The sequence below is a fragment of the Podarcis muralis genome, chromosome 1 (assembly GCF_964188315.1).
Source record: "Podarcis muralis chromosome 1, rPodMur119.hap1.1, whole genome shotgun sequence".
Lineage (NCBI taxonomy): Eukaryota > Metazoa > Chordata > Lepidosauria > Squamata > Lacertidae > Podarcis > Podarcis muralis.
This window is the reverse complement of record NC_135655.1, coordinates 7,857,317-7,874,149: the sequence shown is the minus strand read 5'-3', so window position 1 is coordinate 7,874,149 and position 16,833 is coordinate 7,857,317. Positions and strand designations below refer to the sequence as shown.

Here is a 16,833-nt window from a genome sequence, read left to right as displayed (position 1 = left end):
ATATCACATGAAGCCATTGAATTTTTGCCGCATTGATCGATTATGAAACTTAATTTACATTGTGCCTGAGCGACTGTGGTGTCCATTATGCTTCCCCCCCCCCAATCGACATCTGCCCTCCCTCTCTGCCAGCTTCTATAGTAGGGAAAGACGGAAAGAACCCAGAAGTTGCCTCAAAAGAACCCGGAAGTGTTGACTTCTTCCTTTCCCTCATTCACGTCCCCAACGCTGCTACCATTGTATACCTTTTGTGTACTTGACTACTTCGATAAATGCTCGTTTTCATCTTCAGTATTTAAAATATACCCCGAAATATGGGGGAAATTGTCCCCAAAGGACAAATAAAACCAGGAACAAAAGTTGCACTCCTATGCACGTTTACCTAGTAATAAACACCATTGCTAGTTTCAGAGCGCATTTGCAAAGGAGTGAGTTGCATTACCTTTTTGTTTGTTGCCATCCTCTTTTACTTGTGAAGGAATGTGTACTCCAGTGTCATGTGAATAAGCCTGCTTGTGGGGGGGGGGGGAGGGAGGGATGAGAAGGTAAGAGAAATATAAAATAAGCTTTCATGTATTTTATATTTCTCAAATAAAATCACACTGTTATTTAATTCCAGAGGGTAGCATTGTGACATCTTAACAACTCAGAAATTTATTATGCCATCTGCTTAAATCACAATAAATCTGTTCATTTTTAAGGTCTGGTTTTATTACTATATAACTGTTCCTTATGTGCCACATATATAGAATATATAGCAGATATGCTGAATAGGTACATTTAAAGCAGCAATCGACAATATTTGACCTGCAAAGCCTCCAGTACAATTGCCAGGCTGCGAACATCTTAACAGCTCAGTTGTTGCTGCTTTTAAAAGCTTCTAAACATGGTTTGCAGAGAAGTTTAAGAAAATGAAACACTAAGGTTATAAAAGGAGAGGGAAACTATGAAGTAAAAAGAAATGCAGAACAATTTTGTCTCAGCTATTACAAATTACAAGTCCTTAAAAGCACCCAGAAACATTTTCAACATATTTCAGTTTGACAGCAGTAACTTCAGAATTACAATACTGTGAAGCTGATAAAACTCATCTTGGGTGGTGGTTGCAATACAGACACAAAGGCAATATGCAAAAGAGAAATACAAATGGACAGTCTTCTGATATTTGGTAAGCAAGGCGTATGGGAACAAGCATATGAAATATCCTCTGTAGACCGAAGAACAGAATACCACTGTGCTTACCTCTGGAGGTAACTCTGAGGGCTCGCTATCTTTTTTAGTTGACAATAGTTCTGAATGTCTACCGGTATACCTGCTTACAACACCTAGAAGAAATGTCAATTCACTGAGTTATATCTCGATTGACTATCTTGCTTATAGCGCTCATACTTGCAGAGCACTGATCAATCAATCAAACCTTTATTACAGTCATAGAGCAGCATAGGTAGGGTGGGGTACAATCATTTAAAATCTGTAAAGCATATTGGAAAGCTAAAATTATTAAAAGAGAAGGTATATATGAAAGACGATAATAATCTAAAAGAAGCTAAAAGAAGGGTTAGGAGCATTAAACGGATGCGGAAGAGCTCAAAAGGTTAGTATATAAAAGGCTATGACTATCAATTTACAAAGCACTCTGATATGGGTGTACATTAAATCTAGTTTGTGGCGCAGGTCATCAACCAACGAATTTTGAACGCTACTGTGCAGAAGCTGGCAACACTGTACAGTGGTACCTCGGATTATATACGCTTCAGGTTACATACGCTTCAGGTTACACACTCCGCTAACCCAGAAATAGTGCTTCAGGTTAAGAACTTTGCTTCAGGATAAGAACAGAAATCGGGCTCCGGCAGCGCGGCAGCAGCAGGAGGCCCCATTAGCTAAAGTGGTGCTTCAGGTTAAGAACAGTTTCAGGTTAAGAACGGACCTCCGGAACGAATTAAGTACTTAACCTGAGGTACCACTGTATGCTGTAGCAGGGTTGGTATCTGAAAGCAGCAGGGAGGTATAGAATTGTCCTGTGTGCCCTGGGTACTTATAGAGTAGTGGGGAGATGAGGCTAATACGAATGTCTCTATAATATAGGCACTGGAGAGGCACATGCTCTATTGTTTCTATCTGTCACAGGGGCATTGTCTCTCCGAGGAAACAATCCTCCTATAAGCAGACTACTAAAGAGAACTACAGAGTCTGTACATGCCACCAACACATACCATTGTAATGTAGGTTATAATCCGTTAAGCTAAACAGCAAACACCGTCCCATCTTCACTGAAATCCTCCAGAATCACTCAACCAATCTACACCCACTTGGAGCAACTGAAAAGCCACAGCACGCCTGGTAATACAACTGCAGTTTAACTTAACAATGTTTGCCCATGGACCTAGAAACTCATGATGGCTATGCTCTGCCTCACAGTATTGCTCCTGAATATGAGTTGCTGGAAACCACAGGGGAGTGCTGTTCTTATGTTCAAGTCTTCTAAGGACATAGCTGCCTCATATTAGGAAGTCTCTCTTACCTCGGATAAACCACAGTACAGTGGTACCTTGGGTTAAGAACTTAATTCGTTCTGGAGGTCTGTTCTTAACCTGAAACTGTTCTTAACCTGAGGTACCACTTTAGCGGGACCTCCAGCTGCTGCTGCTGCGCCACCGGAGCACAATTTCTGTTCTCATCCTGAAGCAAAGTTCTTAACCCGAGGTACTATTTCTCGGTTAGCAAAGTCTGTAACCTGAAGCATCTGTAACCCGAGGTAGCACTGTAAAGGTGGTCAGAGTGGCTGTGAATCTGTCACCACTCTGACAATGCAAAGGCAAAGTAAGAGAAGACAAAACCAGATGTGATCAAATAGATATGATAGATTTGTTTGTTGGTATTTATGTAAGCCCAAGGTTAGGGGCGCCTTGTTTTGATTTCACGTAAGCCACTCTGGAATCCTTTTTGGCTGAAGAGAGGGGTACAAATACTCTGAATAAATAAATGTGATGGGGAGTTGAGGACCGACATTCCTGATTTACTGGACATTTTCCTCGTCAGCTAAATTAACATATTTGACAGAGTCTGTACTAGTTATGGCCTATAGAGACAACAGCCTCAGACAAACCACAACTGATAACAAATGAAGTTTTTGACTAACTTCAAAAAAATAACAACTGCGCAGGGCTACAGACATACCCTCTGTTACACCTCCAGAGGTTGCTGCTGTTGGCTTATGAGATGCAGGTTTGTTGGCCAACAGTGCTGGTGGAATATCAGCTGCAACATCAACCGTCGACACAGCACATTCTGGACGACGGGGTGGAGGCACTTCCCGAAGCTTCTTCACAGAAATGCGTATTCTTTTCTTGGTGCAAGCAGCAGGCTTGCTGTCAGCGGACACAGCTGTCCGAGGGTCAATGGGCTTCTTTTTCATGGGGAAGCTGGTGTTGCGGATGAGAATGTCACCAGCAGTGAGGCTATCAGAATAACTCTTGTTCACACCAGACGTCTCTTCCACTTCCATTAACAGCTCACGGCACAGGCGTCAGTTTCTATGAAACAAAACACAAGATGACCCACAATTTCACACACAGCAAATGGAGAAAAGGGGAACACAGGTGCAAGGATTAGGATATCAATCACTTATTGCTGTGATTATGACAAAATCAAAGATAAAGGTAAAGGACCTTTGGAAAATTAAGTCCAGTCAAAAGGGACTATGGGCTGCGGCACTCATCTCACTTCAGGCCAAGAGAGCCAGCATTTGTCCAGCATAACTAAACTGCTTCTGGCGCAACGGAACACCGTGACATTTTATGTACATTTTATGACAAAATGTACAAGATGCTCAAAAGATAACCCCCTTCACCCATTTAAACAAAGGAGTACTGCATGTCATGCTCGTGTGCCAAGGGAGGTTTTGTTTACAGATGATCTGAGAAGAAAAACATGCACAGTAGGCAACTGTTAAGTCTATCTGAAATGACATCCTACAGAGAAGAAACTAAACCGTGATCCAACCAACTTGTATAGAGGGATCGTAAGGCTCTTGTTCACAGAGACAGAATTCCCTCTCTGTCATATCCCTATACGGCAAAGGTTGCAGAGTTAACAGAGATCCTGAAATGGGATGTGGATAGAGGTCCAAGAGTCTTATGTTCCTCTACTTCTACATGGGTTACGACAATTTCAGATGGCTTCACAGAGGGCAATAATAACTTCCAAGTTCCTTGGGGAAGGAAGACATGGTACTCATCTATAAAGGCACTCAACCCCTTGAACCACAAGGAAAATGTCATCTCCCCAAGATGAACACAAGGGGTCCTAGGCATGCAAACACTTTAGAACTAAATAACTGTTCTAGGCTTCACCGGAGCTAGGTCTGTCAAATGCAAAATTCTGTTACTGCCATAAATCCAGTGCTGGCTGTATCCAGAGGTATGCCATCTGAAAGTTCGCTTAATTTGTTTGTTCGACTGTCAAATGTACACTTGAAGGAGCATCTCCATCCCCATCGTCCAGCCCAGACACTGAGGTCCAGCTCTGAGGGCCTTCTGGCGGTTCCTTCACTGCGAGAAGTGAAGCTACCTAGAACCAGGGCCCATCCTGTGAAACACTCTCCCATCAGATGTCAAGGAAATAAGTAACTATCTGATTTTTAGAAGACATCTGAAGGCAGCCCTGTTTAGGGAAGTTTTTAATGTTTGATGCTTTATTATGCTTTGATATTTGTCCGAAGCTGCCCAAGGTGGCTGGGTACAAATAATAAGATGATGATGATGATTCAGGGCTTTTTCCCCCCAGCCAGAACTCGCTGGAACTCAGTTCCGGAGCCTGTCAGGTGCGTGCTGTTGCCTTTCTAAGAGAAAAAGAATGTGTTCGTGATGAGTTCTGGCACCTCTTTTTCTAGAAAAAATAGGTTATAGATTTGCACACTGCCCCTTCATCCGAGGATCACAGGGCAGTCAGTAGTGATGTATGGAAGTGAGAGCTGGACCATAAAGAAGGCTGATCGCCGAAGAATTGATGCTTTTGAATTCTGGTGCTGGAGGAGACTCTTGAGAGTCCCATGGACTGCAAGAAGATCCAACCGATCCATTCTGAAGGAAATCAGCCCTGAGTGCTCACTGGAAGGACAGATCCTGAAGCTGAGGCTCCAAGACTTTGACCACCTCATGAGAAGAGAAGACTCCCTGGAAAAGACCCTGATGTTGGGAAAGATGGAGGGCACAAGGAGAAGGGGACGACAGAGGATGAGATGGTGGGACAGTGTTCTCAAAGCTACCAGCATGAGTCTGACCAAACTGCGGGAGGCAGTGGAAGACAGAGGTGCCTGGCGTGCTTTGGTCCAGGGGGTCACGAAGAGTCGGACACGACTAAACGACTAAACAACAACAAATAAAAGCACAAAGAAGCACACAAAGAACACAAAACAATAACCTCCCTCTCCCCCCCCCGGTGCCCCATTTCTATTCCATGTATTTAAAAGCGGGTGCAGGGAAAGAGGTGGCGAAGGGGGGTCCCCCCCTCAAAGCTCTGCCTCTCTGGAGCTCACCTTCCATCCTCCCCCCCCCGAAGACCCCCCCTCCCTTTCCCTTCCTCCCCCCCTCACAGCCACCCACCGGGAAGCACCGCCTGTTGCCATGGTAACAGCAGCCCCGCCAACCGGGGCTCCCGCCGCTCCCAAACGGACACATTCAGCCCAGCCCCTTCCTGCGCCTTCAAAACAAATCAGAGAGCCGGACGCTAAGCGCGCGTGCGCCGCTTATTTAGAAGGAGAAGGGAAAGCACGCATGCGCGCAACCCACGCCCCTCATCCGCACGCGGGCGCCTCCCTCTCGCGCCTCTTTCCCCGCCCGGCCGCGCTTGGTCTGTGCCACGGGAAGGAGTGTCCGGGTAGAAACTAAACCCACTGCGCAAGCGGACCCACCCTCCTAAGCTCTCTCTCGTTATCGCGCCTAACCTGCCGAAGCCCTCAGGCCCCGCCCGCTCTCTCGAGTTTGTCAGGCTCGCGTCGCTGGGGTAGGACTTGGGTGTGTGTGGAGGGGGGGGGCTCTCTAAAGGGGAGGGCGCGGGGGACCCTTTAGGGCGACGCACCCCGCGCGGCAGATGGAAGGTAAAGCTATCCTAGAGTCCGCCGGCGCTGATTCGTCTCCAGCACGAGGGTAATGTAAGATGGGGCGAAGGAGCATTGGGGAGCCCGGGGAGGGGAGACGGTGCTTGCGGTAAGCGCAGGCTGTGGGGGGAGATGAGTTTGTGGGGAAAGGAAGGGCGTGCGAGACCCCTAGGGCCCTAGGCGCTGAATAGGGTTGCCATCTTCTTCAATCAGGACTGCGCCTGTGCCTTTAATAGCGGCTTCCCCATGGTAAATCTGCCAGGTGGAGCTTCTCTTTACAGGGAGAGGAAATCCCGCGCGAGAGCTCTGGCTGCATGGATTTCCAAAGCAACCCAGGGCAGGGTTCTTCTTAGGGGCGTAGTTGGACCCCGGGGTAGGTGGCAACCCTGGGGGTGAAAGGGAGAGGGAGAAAGAAGCCAGGAGGGGGCGCCTATGGCTTCCCTGCTTATGAGTTCCCTGCTGACTTCCAGCGCTGCTCCTCTAAGGAGGAGGGAAGGTTGGAAGCATGACCTTGGCTGGCTCAAAAACTGACACTACATGCCCTTCACTTTGGCGAGGGACCTAAGCAGCCGTGGGGTTGGGGGCTTGCATCTGGGAAGCCTGAACTCAAATCCCACCTTGGGTACGCTGCATATCTCTGTATTTCAAAGCCTCTGCCTTAAAAATAAAGTCAAACATGATATCACTGATTCAGACAATTATGGGTGAAGAATGTGTACCTGCTGCCATATCATAGCTGTGGTTAGGGAGTGTGTGGTGTTGCACATGTGTATTACATTTTTTACATGTAAAGGGAACCGCCCCCCCAACTTGTGAAAGAACCCATACAGGGCTGCCAGAAGATAAACTTGATAAAGATGATAAGCATTCCCATTTATTTGGCACTTTAAAAATGTATCAATATTTATTTGATATCTCACCTTTTTTCATCATGGAACTCAAGGCAGTTTGCCGAAGCTACTTTGCTTCAGGAAGGTGGTGGCCTCACATGCCTTGAGGCCACACCCTGAGACCTGACTGACAATTGCTGTCCCACAATTGCACATACTTTTCTTTCTGTGCATAACCGTATATTACAGCAGAGTTCTCCCATCGTATTTCTTAGTTCATTTGGGGTATTTATATTCAATATTTGTATACTGCCTTCCATATATAATAACCAAATTGTGCACAAGAATACAAGAGGATTACAAAATTTGGAATAAAACAGCAGTTGCTAGGTGGGTAGTTAAAATAATTCAAATGGTATTAGTAGCCAGCAAAGGCTTCCAAGAACATATACTCCCCCCAAAAAATGAACAAGATTTAGGCTGCTGTGTATTACATTTCAGGCATAAACATTTCTGAATGATTGTTGATGCATACATCTTGTGTTCACTTTAGGTGGCAGTTATCTGAGCGCTAAAATATGGCTGGACAAATATCAGAATCTGATCAGATCAAGCAGGTAAATGCTGTAGCTCCAAAGGGTGCTTTTGAAATGTTGGTGTACCTAACACTTTGGCAATTTTTGTGGTTTTAATGGGGACGCGGGTGGTGCTGTGGGTAAAAGCCTCAGCGCCTAGGGCTTGCCGATCGAAAGGTCGGCGGTTTGAATCCCCGCGGCGGGGTGCGCTCCCATCGTTTGGTCCCAGCGCCTGCCAACCTAGCAGTTCGAAAGCACTCCCGGGTGCAAGTAGATAAATAGGTACCGCTTACTAGCGGGAAGGTAAACGGCGTTTCCGTGTGCGGCTCTGGCTCGCCAGATGCAGCTTGTCACGCTGGCCACGTGACCCGGAAGTGTCTCCGGACAGCGCTGGCTCCCGGCCTCTTGAGTGAGATGGGCGCACAACCCTAGAGTCTGTCAAGACTGGCCCGTACGGGCAAGGTACCTTTACCTTTACCTTAATAGCTGTATGTAATAATGTATTTATCAGCACAGATCTGATGCTCATTATATGCTATGTTAAGTTCATTTCCCTCGTATGCATGTTGCCCCTGCCTATCCCTTGTGTGCTAATTCTTCAAATAAAGCAGGAGTGAGGAACCTTTTGGGCTCCACAGGCCAGGTCTTTATCAGGATCGGCCTGTCAGACCAAATTTGACGGGTGACTACCCAACTGTCAGTCACATGATATCATTATGCCAGCAAATGATTGACAGGTAAACAGCCCTTGTACACCTGTCGGAATCCCTTGCACCTACTGCTGCTGTAGGGAAAGTGGGAATTAAGTTCTGGTGCTTTGCCAAGTAGCAGAAGGCGTTTGGGAACCCTGCTGGCTTCCTTTTCTACCTTATAGAGTGGGGACAAGACCAGACGCTTTCTCTCTCCCCTGTTGGGAGACAAGAGAGATAGCTCTACCCTGTGGATGAAGGGAGAGAAAGGCTTTTCCAAGTCTTGCTCCTTCCTCCATTAAGTTCCCCAATATCAGGGACTTGAAGCAGGAGGGGGCAGATGGGGAAAAGGCTTTGCGAGCCTCCCCCTCTTCCCACTTTTAAGTTTCCAGCATTGGGGACTTGAAGGATTAGATGAGGAGACTTGTAAAGGCTTTTCCAAATCTCCCCCTTCCTTCTCTGTGTCCAGTGTCAGGAACATAATGGAAAAGGGAGGAGACTTGAAAAAAGCTTTAAGATGGCCTTTTAGCAAATAGTAGCTTATGAGCTGTCTTAATGCCTCTGCCAAAAGCCTTTTTGAAGTATCTCCCATGCATGAGCTGCTACAAAAGGTGCTTTTGCACAGAGCTTGAATCACCATTTAGCTGATGAGTAGGGATTAAATCCTTCTGCCTTGGCTGTGCAAACCTGTTCCTTGCCAAAAATACTATCAAGCAGTCAATGCAGGATTAAACCTGGTTCTCACACTCATCAGCTGATGTCACCAGTGATGTCAGCTAATGGGCAAATGTATATGGTGTAAAGAAAATGGCATCCCAGGCCACGATTGGCCCACAGACAGAGATTCCCCACCCCTAAAATAAAGGATCTGCCTAGTTCTGAAGATCTCTCTTGATTTATTAACAGTTCAAGGAATTTCTTGGGACATATAACAAATTGACAGAAACCTGCTTCCTGGATTGTGTGAAAGATTTCACCAGCCGAGAAGTCAAGCCAGAAGAGGTATGCAGCTATTCTATGCCCTTTGGACTTGTACCTGGTAGAACTTCAGTGTAAATTTGCACGTTAATCAAGAAAGCTAGCTAAACCAAACATTTCAAAAGAGATGTAGCTCTTCTGTTCGTGTGGCTCTCAGGTCAGATATTAATTGGATTGAATAACAATAAAAGGCCCCTGCTGGATCAGTCCAAGGGTCCATGATATTCACTCACACAGCTCCCTTATTTGTTAAATGCTAGAGTGAATGACAAAAAAGATTCAAAAGATTGAAGCCCTACAAAATTGTTAATGGCACATTGTCATCAAACACTGGAAGGTAAAGAAAGCACTGAACGACAGAGACAGATAAACGTTATGTATTTCCCTAATGTGGGTTTGTTTCGAAACTGAGTCAATGTTGTGTTAAAATTCCAGCTCAGTGGTAAACTAAAAAGGGGAGCTTTGGCAAAGTGGTACATATTTGTGTTCAGTTTCCCCATTTTCCCAGAGAAGCAGTGTATTTAACCCTCAAAGTTTATTATACATTTTCATTATGTTATTAGTATGTCTTAAAATTGCCATGGGAAGATAACTTCATATAGGGTAAGGTTCAAATGTGAAAACGCAAATGATTTCCATGTTCAAATTACTGAATTTTTTTTAAAAATGTGAGTGACTACAGGGTTCTTCCCATCTCTCCCTTCTTGATATAGATGACTTGCTCAGAGCACTGCTTACAGAAGTATTTAAAAATGACCCAGAGGATATCTATGAGGTTTCAGGAGTACCACATTCAGCAGAATGAAGCGCTGGCTGCCAAAGCAGGACTTCTTGGCCAGCCTCGCTAAAAGGCAGGGGCTGCCTTTGTGAAGGAGTGCCAACGTTGATTGCATTGCACACAAAGGTGCATTGGTCCCCACCGCTGCTGCGGCAACATCCACCAGCTCGGAACAGAAGAGCTCAGGAAACAACTGAGCTGTGGAAACCACCAGGAGCTGCAGTTGGGGTTGGCAGTGGCTGCAGAGCTGATGGAGTCTGTTCCGAGATTGTCTTCTATTGTGCATTGAAATAATGTTGATACCACCTTTTTTTCTGGAGGCTTACAGATTTGCTTCTGACCATCACTAGGTTAAAGATGGGGAGGGAACAACTACATTTTAGTTTTTGTTGTTTCTTAATGACTTAATTTTTAATACACAAGCGTGTCGTCCAAAAATTATATCCCAAAGTGTCTAAAGCAAGGTTTATTTTTTATTTAATCAAAGTAAAATAAATTGAAATTACTGTTTTCACCGAGAGTCTTTGGAAATGAAGTATCATAGGCTGCCATAAGGTCCTGCCTTAAGAGTAGCCACTTGTGCGACGCCACATTCTCATTCAGCGGTAGGATCCTGGTCACTCAGGGCTGTCTCAAGCCGCTAGCAGAGGGGGGGAAAACATGTCAATGGCATGGGTACTTACGTACTTAAACTTTTGAGTTCCGAAACTTTTAAAATGTTCTCATTTCCCTCCCAAGGACAGATTTATGTCCTTCAATTATTATCTTTCTTCTCACCTTTGCAGCCCCAAGGTGTTGGTACCCTTAGTCTTTTAGCTTATGGGTGATGGTGGACCACTCACAGTAGACTAATGGAAGCAATATACTTGGATTTAAGCAAGAAGTTCCAAATGGACAACATTCTAATTTATTTAAAGTCGTGGCAGTGTGGGCCCAGTGAATGACTTGGGAACATCAGAAGCTGCAACACTGCTGAAACTAAGCAAGTGTGCACCTGCTTAGCACCTCAAAAGAGTAGGATTTTAATATTAAAAAATAAGTAAATTGCAGTGCAAAGTATGGGGCAAAGTTCAGTTCTGAATCGCACAATACAGTGGTACCTTGGTTTACGAACTTAATCCATTCTGGAAGTCTGTTCTTAAACCGAATCCGTTCTTAAACTAAGGCACACTTTCCCTAATGAGGCCTCCTGCTGCCGGTGTCCTTCCACCGTTTGGATTCCGTTCTTAGACTGAGATAAAAGTTCGCAAACCAGGACACTACAGTGGTGCCCCGCAAGCCGAATGCCTCGCAAGACGAAAAACCCGCTAGACGAAAGGGTTTTCCGTTTTTCGATGCGCTTCGCAAGACGATTTTCCCTATGGGCTTGCTTTGCAAGACAGTAACGTCTTGCGAGGCTTGCGATTTTTTTCGCTCCCCCCCCCTTTTTCTAAGCCGCTAATAGCCTTTTAGCCGCTAAGCCTTTAATAGCCGCTAAACCGCTAATAGCCTTTTAGCCGCTAAGCCGCTAATAGCGCTAAGCCGCTAATAGGGTTGCTTCGCAAGACGAAAAAACCGCTAGACGAAGAGACTCGCGGAACAGATTATTTTCGTCTTGCGAGGCACCACTGTACTTCCGGTTTTGCGGAGTTCATAAACCGAATAGTTCGTAAACAGGGCTGTTCTTAAACCGAGGTACCACTGTACTAGTTTTAGCACACAATGCCCTAAAACAGCATTTTCAAACACTTTTGCCACAGTGCAGAGAATGGTAAGTCGCATTGCATTTCTCCCCAAGCTGAGCCAAGGCCTTGCTACTGGGTATGAGTCCCTTCCTGCCGAATTCTTTTTTTAAATAAAAAATAATAAAGCTGAGCCTTTAATTAGCTGCCTGCCTGTGGTAATAATTAAACAAGTCGCAGCATGGCAACGTACAGAAATCTCAAGGTTCTGTACAAGCCACGAATGGCAAATTCTCTTATGCCTGAACACTATTCTGGTTAGACAGTGCCTCCTGTACAACATTCACCTGCGTTTCAAAAGTGAACAAAGTCTACCTACTTGCACTGCGTATGGAATGTTGTGCAGAAGCATCTCAAATATATGGGGGGGTAGAGTGTGCTTCAAGACGTGCATTAGCTGGTTTGGATGTGTGCACACGGCCATGGCATTGGCAAGGTGTTCGATGCTCTTGTTGTGTTCTCCTGTAATTGATTCAGACTCCTAAAACTCAGGTATTTGTGATCCTTGGAACTACAGTAAGCATTTGCGCTCCATGTACCATCAACCTCTCAGTGCTCCCACAAGCTCAGCTACTAATTGTAGCTATCTGAACCTCTCAAATACGCTGAGGCACAGGACGCTGCAGCCCACCTTCCTCTGCTCCCTTCATGCATCCCATCTACTATGGGACAAAAACATATTCCCTCGTAGGGTTGCCATGTTTCAAAAAGTGAAAATCCGGACACAAAAGTTGTTGAGCTTTGAGACATTTAAGTGATTTTCGTTGGGATGCTGTTTGTGGGGGCCAAATCCCGGCTATGTCCAGGAAATTCCGGAGGTATGGCTGCCCTATTCCTACATATTGTAGCAGGTGAAAGGATCAGTGGAAGGAAAAGCACCCTCTTTTTGTTCAGGGTTTTTAAAAGTTGCAGCAATTTCAGTAAAGGCTTTACTCCAAGTATCAGTAACTGGATGCAACCCACAAGTGGCAGAGGTCATTGGAAATCAAGATTGTCCCAAACTATGTATTATATGCAATTGGAGTCTGCTCGTCACCAAGCAGTCCCAGGATGGATTACATAAATGCAACAAATAAAGGCATTGTCTTTTCTGTAATTCAGAGCTACTTCTGAAGGGAAAGGTCAATTCTCTTGGTTGTGATTTCATGTACATTTAAATTCTTTATTCTGTACTGTCAAGCCTTGAGGGGAAACCAATGACATCGTAGCAGATCACTTTTGCTCAGTATTCAGTTTTCAGGAACAGAAACTTTCAATTCAGCTTTGTATGGGTAATACATTCCACGAGATGCCTTTCGCAAACAGCAACAGCAGACAGCTATGAATTTGCCTGAAGTGCGCTAAAAAGATCATCAGGCTCATCTGTGCTAATGGTCTAAACCACTGAGCCTCTTGGGCTTGATTAGAAGGTCGGGAGTTCAAATCCCTGTGATGGGGTGAGCTCTCATTGCTCTGTCCCAGCTTCTGCCAACCTTGCAGTTCGAAAGCACACCAGTGCAAGTAGATAAATAGGTACCGCTGTGGCGGGAAGGTAAACAGTGTTTCCGTGTGCTCTGGCACCTGTCACAGTGTCCCATTGCGCCAGAAGCAGTTTAGTCATGTTGGCCACATGACCTGGAAAGCTGTCTGTGGACAAACACCGGCTTTCTCAGCCTGAAGCAAAATGCGCAGCACCCCATAGCTGCCTTTGACAGGACTTAACCATCCAGGAGTCCTTTACCTTTTTTATTTTATTTTTTACTACTGCCTACCTAAGTGTCAATAGGGACGCGGGTGGCGCTGTGGGTAAAAGCCTCAGTACCTAGGGCTTGCCGATCAATAGGTCGGCAGTTCAAATCCCCGTGGTGGGGTGCGCTCCCGCTGCTCGGTCCCAGCGCCTGCCAACCTAGCAGTTCGAAAGCACCTCCGGGTGCAAGTAGATAAATAGGGGCCGCTTACTGGCGGGAAGGTAAACGGCGTTTCCGTGTGCTGCGCTGGCTTGCCAGATGTGGCTTTGTCACGCTGGCCACGTGACCCGGAAGTGTCTCCGGACAGCACTGGCCCCCGGCCTCTTAAAGTGAGATGGGCGCACAACCCTAGAGTCTGTCAAGACTGGCCCGTACGGGCAGGGGTACCTTTACCTTTACCTTACCTAAGTGTCAATAGAAATGGATAATTTTCAAGCAATTTATAGTCTCTCTGTGTGTCTACACATATATGCATATTCCACAAAAACCAGTTCCTCTTGTCCTTACCTCTTGCCAGCCACTCCTGTCCCAACTGTATCTCTTCCAGAAAGAACTCTTGTAGCTTTGCATTATCTTTCATCTCACGTAACTAAGGGTGTCACAAACATATTTTCAGCTTAACAAAATGGAGCATTGGCTAATCAGTTTGAGGGCTAATGAGAATGAAGGCTGTAATGTAAAACAAAACAAAAATGTCTTTTTCTAAGATTAAGCGTTAAGTGCTGGGAATCATTTCTGCAGAAGCCCTTATTTTTCTAAGTACGTAAACCCACTGAGTGTAACAGGGCTTCAGTCTTGGAAGACTCCATGTGCACCGGCATGTAAACAGCCTATGCAGTTGCAGAACTATTTCCAGATTATGCAACCAATATTTCAACATTCAGGAAAAATTAATAACATTATCTGAAACTCTGTCATATGAAACTGAAATATCTGCAGGACCAGCCACCGTTACAGAAGCACTGCTGCTAGAAGCACTTGCCATGTATTTGTGACGTGGCCTTCAGAGATGAATACATTTCCCACCCCTGACTTAGAGAATGGGTCAGGATTGGAATTTTTAAAAGCTGTGTAAGACATTGATTCTTAGCTGAAGGATCCCAACTAATCTGCATGTTCATTACTTGCATGTCATTGTCAACAAAAACTACAGTGCAAGCCTATGCAGTCTAATCAGAAGTAAAACCCTCCCTTAATTCAGGGAGACTTATTCCTAGGTGTGCAGCCTTAATGTATTTCATAGATCTAAGGGGAATCGATTCCAACCCCCTGCAATGCAGGAATATTTTGCCCAACCTGGGACTTGAACCCCTAACCTTGAGATCACAAGTCTCATGCTCTACTGACTGAGCTATCTTTACCCAGTACTTTCTATTACATTTCTATTCCAATACTGCTCCCCAAAATCTGGCTGTTTCTGAAAAACTGCTATAGAAATTATGAAAATTGACAAAATGATTCAGACTTCAAATTATCTGCAGTCAAATACAACGTGTCTAAAAATCCTCTACCCCAATTTTCCATTCCCTACCATATTATCGAACCACAAAGCCTATCACTTTATTAAAAAAATTAAATGCAAAAAGATTCCCAAGGATCTGCTAAGATTCTGCAAAATAAATCCTGTAGCTACTGGGTGCTATTGTCATATTGAAAATAAAAATGACAGTATACTTTTTATAAAATGGGTTCCCATCCTGTGGCTGGTGGAATTATTTTGATCATACTAGAGTCAAATACAACATGTCTAAAAATCCTCTACCCCAATTTTCCATTCCCTACCATATTATCGAACCACAAAGCTTTCAAAAATTAAACTTTTTGAGAGATTGGGGGGGGGGGCGTGTCTGAGAGTGCCGTGGTGCCTACAGGTGCCATGTTGGGGAAACCAAACATAATTTTTCACCTCTGCATCCTGCTTTTTTGCCTTTTCACACTCTTTTCTTCTTTCTGTAAGAGTAACATGGAATAGTCAGTATCCACAATTAGCAGCCCGGAGCTGTGACATGTTCAAACTCAACTAGCATCATTGCGGCTGCCTGCCTGCCAACCATTGCAAAAGTTAAAGCTGATGGGTGCAATTCTGCAGTGCTGATAACCTTCTAGGAGAATTATGTGTGCCTTCACTGTAGCATATTGCTGACCAACAAAGCAAAGCAAAGCAAACACTCCCCTTGCTTTACAACCACTGAAAGGCGAACATGGTGATTAGATTAATATGCAAGTCATAGAATGCACCCTTGCATGCCGAATATCCTGGGATCTCCAGGTATATCGTGAAAAGACTCTTGCCTGAAACCCTAGAACAGTGGTTCTCAACGCGCATGGCAGGAGAGCGTGGCCAGTGTGGCAGGAAGATTCAAGGACACTCGAAACTGTTAAACATTTCAGTGTATTGAAATAAAAAAAATAAGGTCTTATACAGTGGACGCTCAGGTTGCCAACGTGATCCGTGCAGGAGGCACATTCGCAATCCGCAGTGTTCGCAACCCGCAGCGCTGCTTCTGCGCATGCGCCGAAACCCGGAAGTAACCTGTTCCGGTACTTCCGGGTTTCGGCGCATCCGTAACCCGAAAACGCACAACCTGAAGCGTCCGTAACCCGAGGTATGACAATAATAATAATAATAATAATAATAATAATAAATGTTCATAAATGTACCAACCAAGCACATACATAGATGTGTGGACCAAATGTCTGGAGCAGCACAGGAGGACCACCCTGAAACCATATGGGGAAAGGAGTATGCCTTCCACCTCAAATTCCTTGGAGGAAAAGATGTGCTAGGAAATGGAGTCGTAGGACTACCTCGCAGGGAGGGTTTTCCCCAAAAAAAGGTGTTGATTAAGACCAGGCATAGGCAACCTCGGCCCTCCAGATGTTTTTGGCCTACAACTCCCATGATCCCTAGCTAACAGGGCCAGTGGCCAGGGATGATGGGAACTGTAGTCCCCAAACACCTGGAGGGCCCAGGTTGCCTATGCCTGATTAAGACGGTTGCCTAAACGGGCCAGGAAGGGTACCTGCGTAAGGCCCAACGCCTTCCCAAGCCTAATTCTCTCCCGAGGCCTCTGGACTACAACTCCCACCTCCTCCTCCGCTGGCCACGCCGGCTGGGGCTGATGGGAGTTGTAGTCCGGCAGCCTCCTCGCCGGGGATGGGCCTAGTTCCCGGTGGCGGCGGCTCCTCCTCCTCCCTCTTTCCCCTGAGGCGAAGGCGAGGCCTCCCCCGCCACTCACTCTCCCTCAGCCTCCGCTTGAAGTCGGGCGCGCTGCGGCGCCGGTGGTCGAAGTAGAGGCAGTAGCCCAGCACGGCCAGGCCGCAGGCGCCCGCCACCAGCCACGGCAGCGCCCGCCACGCCCAGCGCTCCATGGCCGCCCAGGCGCCCGTTGCCGACCGCAGGGGAGAGAGGGAAGGAGGGAGGCGAGGCGAGGC

General features: G+C 45.9%; 3 protein-coding genes across 16 annotated transcripts in view; 1 reads left to right on the top strand and 2 right to left on the bottom strand.

The window, feature by feature from the left end:
- Positions 1 to 7,050, bottom strand: part of KIAA0586 (KIAA0586 ortholog) — a 76,601-nt gene extending 69,551 nt beyond the window's left edge. For 5 of the 8 annotated variants that reach the window (XM_028733085.2, XM_077919083.1, XM_077919026.1 and 2 more), the window contains exons 1-4: positions 5,607 to 5,772; positions 3,181 to 3,536; positions 1,243 to 1,325; positions 443 to 512 (exon numbers count right to left, since the gene is read on the bottom strand). In XM_028733085.2, the coding sequence (XP_028588918.2) occupies positions 443 to 512; positions 1,243 to 1,325; positions 3,181 to 3,508 (481 nt within the window). In that variant the 5' untranslated portion in view covers positions 3,509 to 3,536; positions 5,607 to 5,772. Of the gene's footprint in view, positions 1 to 442; positions 513 to 1,242; positions 1,326 to 3,180; positions 3,537 to 5,606; positions 5,773 to 7,020 lie in introns of those variants that run through there. The other 3 variants (XM_028733520.2, XM_077918975.1, XM_077918929.1) reach the window with 2 other exon arrangements.
- On the top strand, positions 5,881 to 10,464 carry TIMM9 (translocase of inner mitochondrial membrane 9). Of its 7 annotated transcripts, none has more exons than XM_028733863.2 (4): positions 5,881 to 6,006; positions 7,484 to 7,547; positions 9,101 to 9,196; positions 9,886 to 10,464. In XM_028733863.2, exons 2-4 carry the CDS (start codon positions 7,509 to 7,511, stop codon positions 10,018 to 10,020), a joined length of 270 nt encoding a protein of 89 aa, XP_028589696.1. In that variant the 5' UTR covers positions 5,881 to 6,006; positions 7,484 to 7,508; the 3' UTR covers positions 10,021 to 10,464. The 7 variants fall into 7 exon arrangements, with proteins under 7 accessions (XP_028589696.1, XP_028589610.1, XP_028589885.1 ...); XM_028733777.2 differs by lacking the exon at positions 5,881 to 6,006 and adding an exon at positions 6,013 to 6,149; XM_028734052.2 differs by lacking the exon at positions 5,881 to 6,006 and adding an exon at positions 6,068 to 6,154.
- Positions 10,402 to 16,770, bottom strand: TOMM20L (translocase of outer mitochondrial membrane 20 like). The gene is made up of 5 exons (XM_028733644.2): positions 16,638 to 16,770; positions 15,305 to 15,348; positions 13,906 to 13,987; positions 11,991 to 12,133; positions 10,402 to 10,590 (listed from the first exon to the last, which is right to left on the bottom strand). The coding sequence occupies exons 1-5, from the start codon at positions 16,768 to 16,770 to the stop codon at positions 10,546 to 10,548; spliced, it is 447 nt and encodes a 148-aa protein (XP_028589477.2). The 3' UTR covers positions 10,402 to 10,545.
- Positions 16,771 to 16,833: the final 63 nt, after the last annotated feature.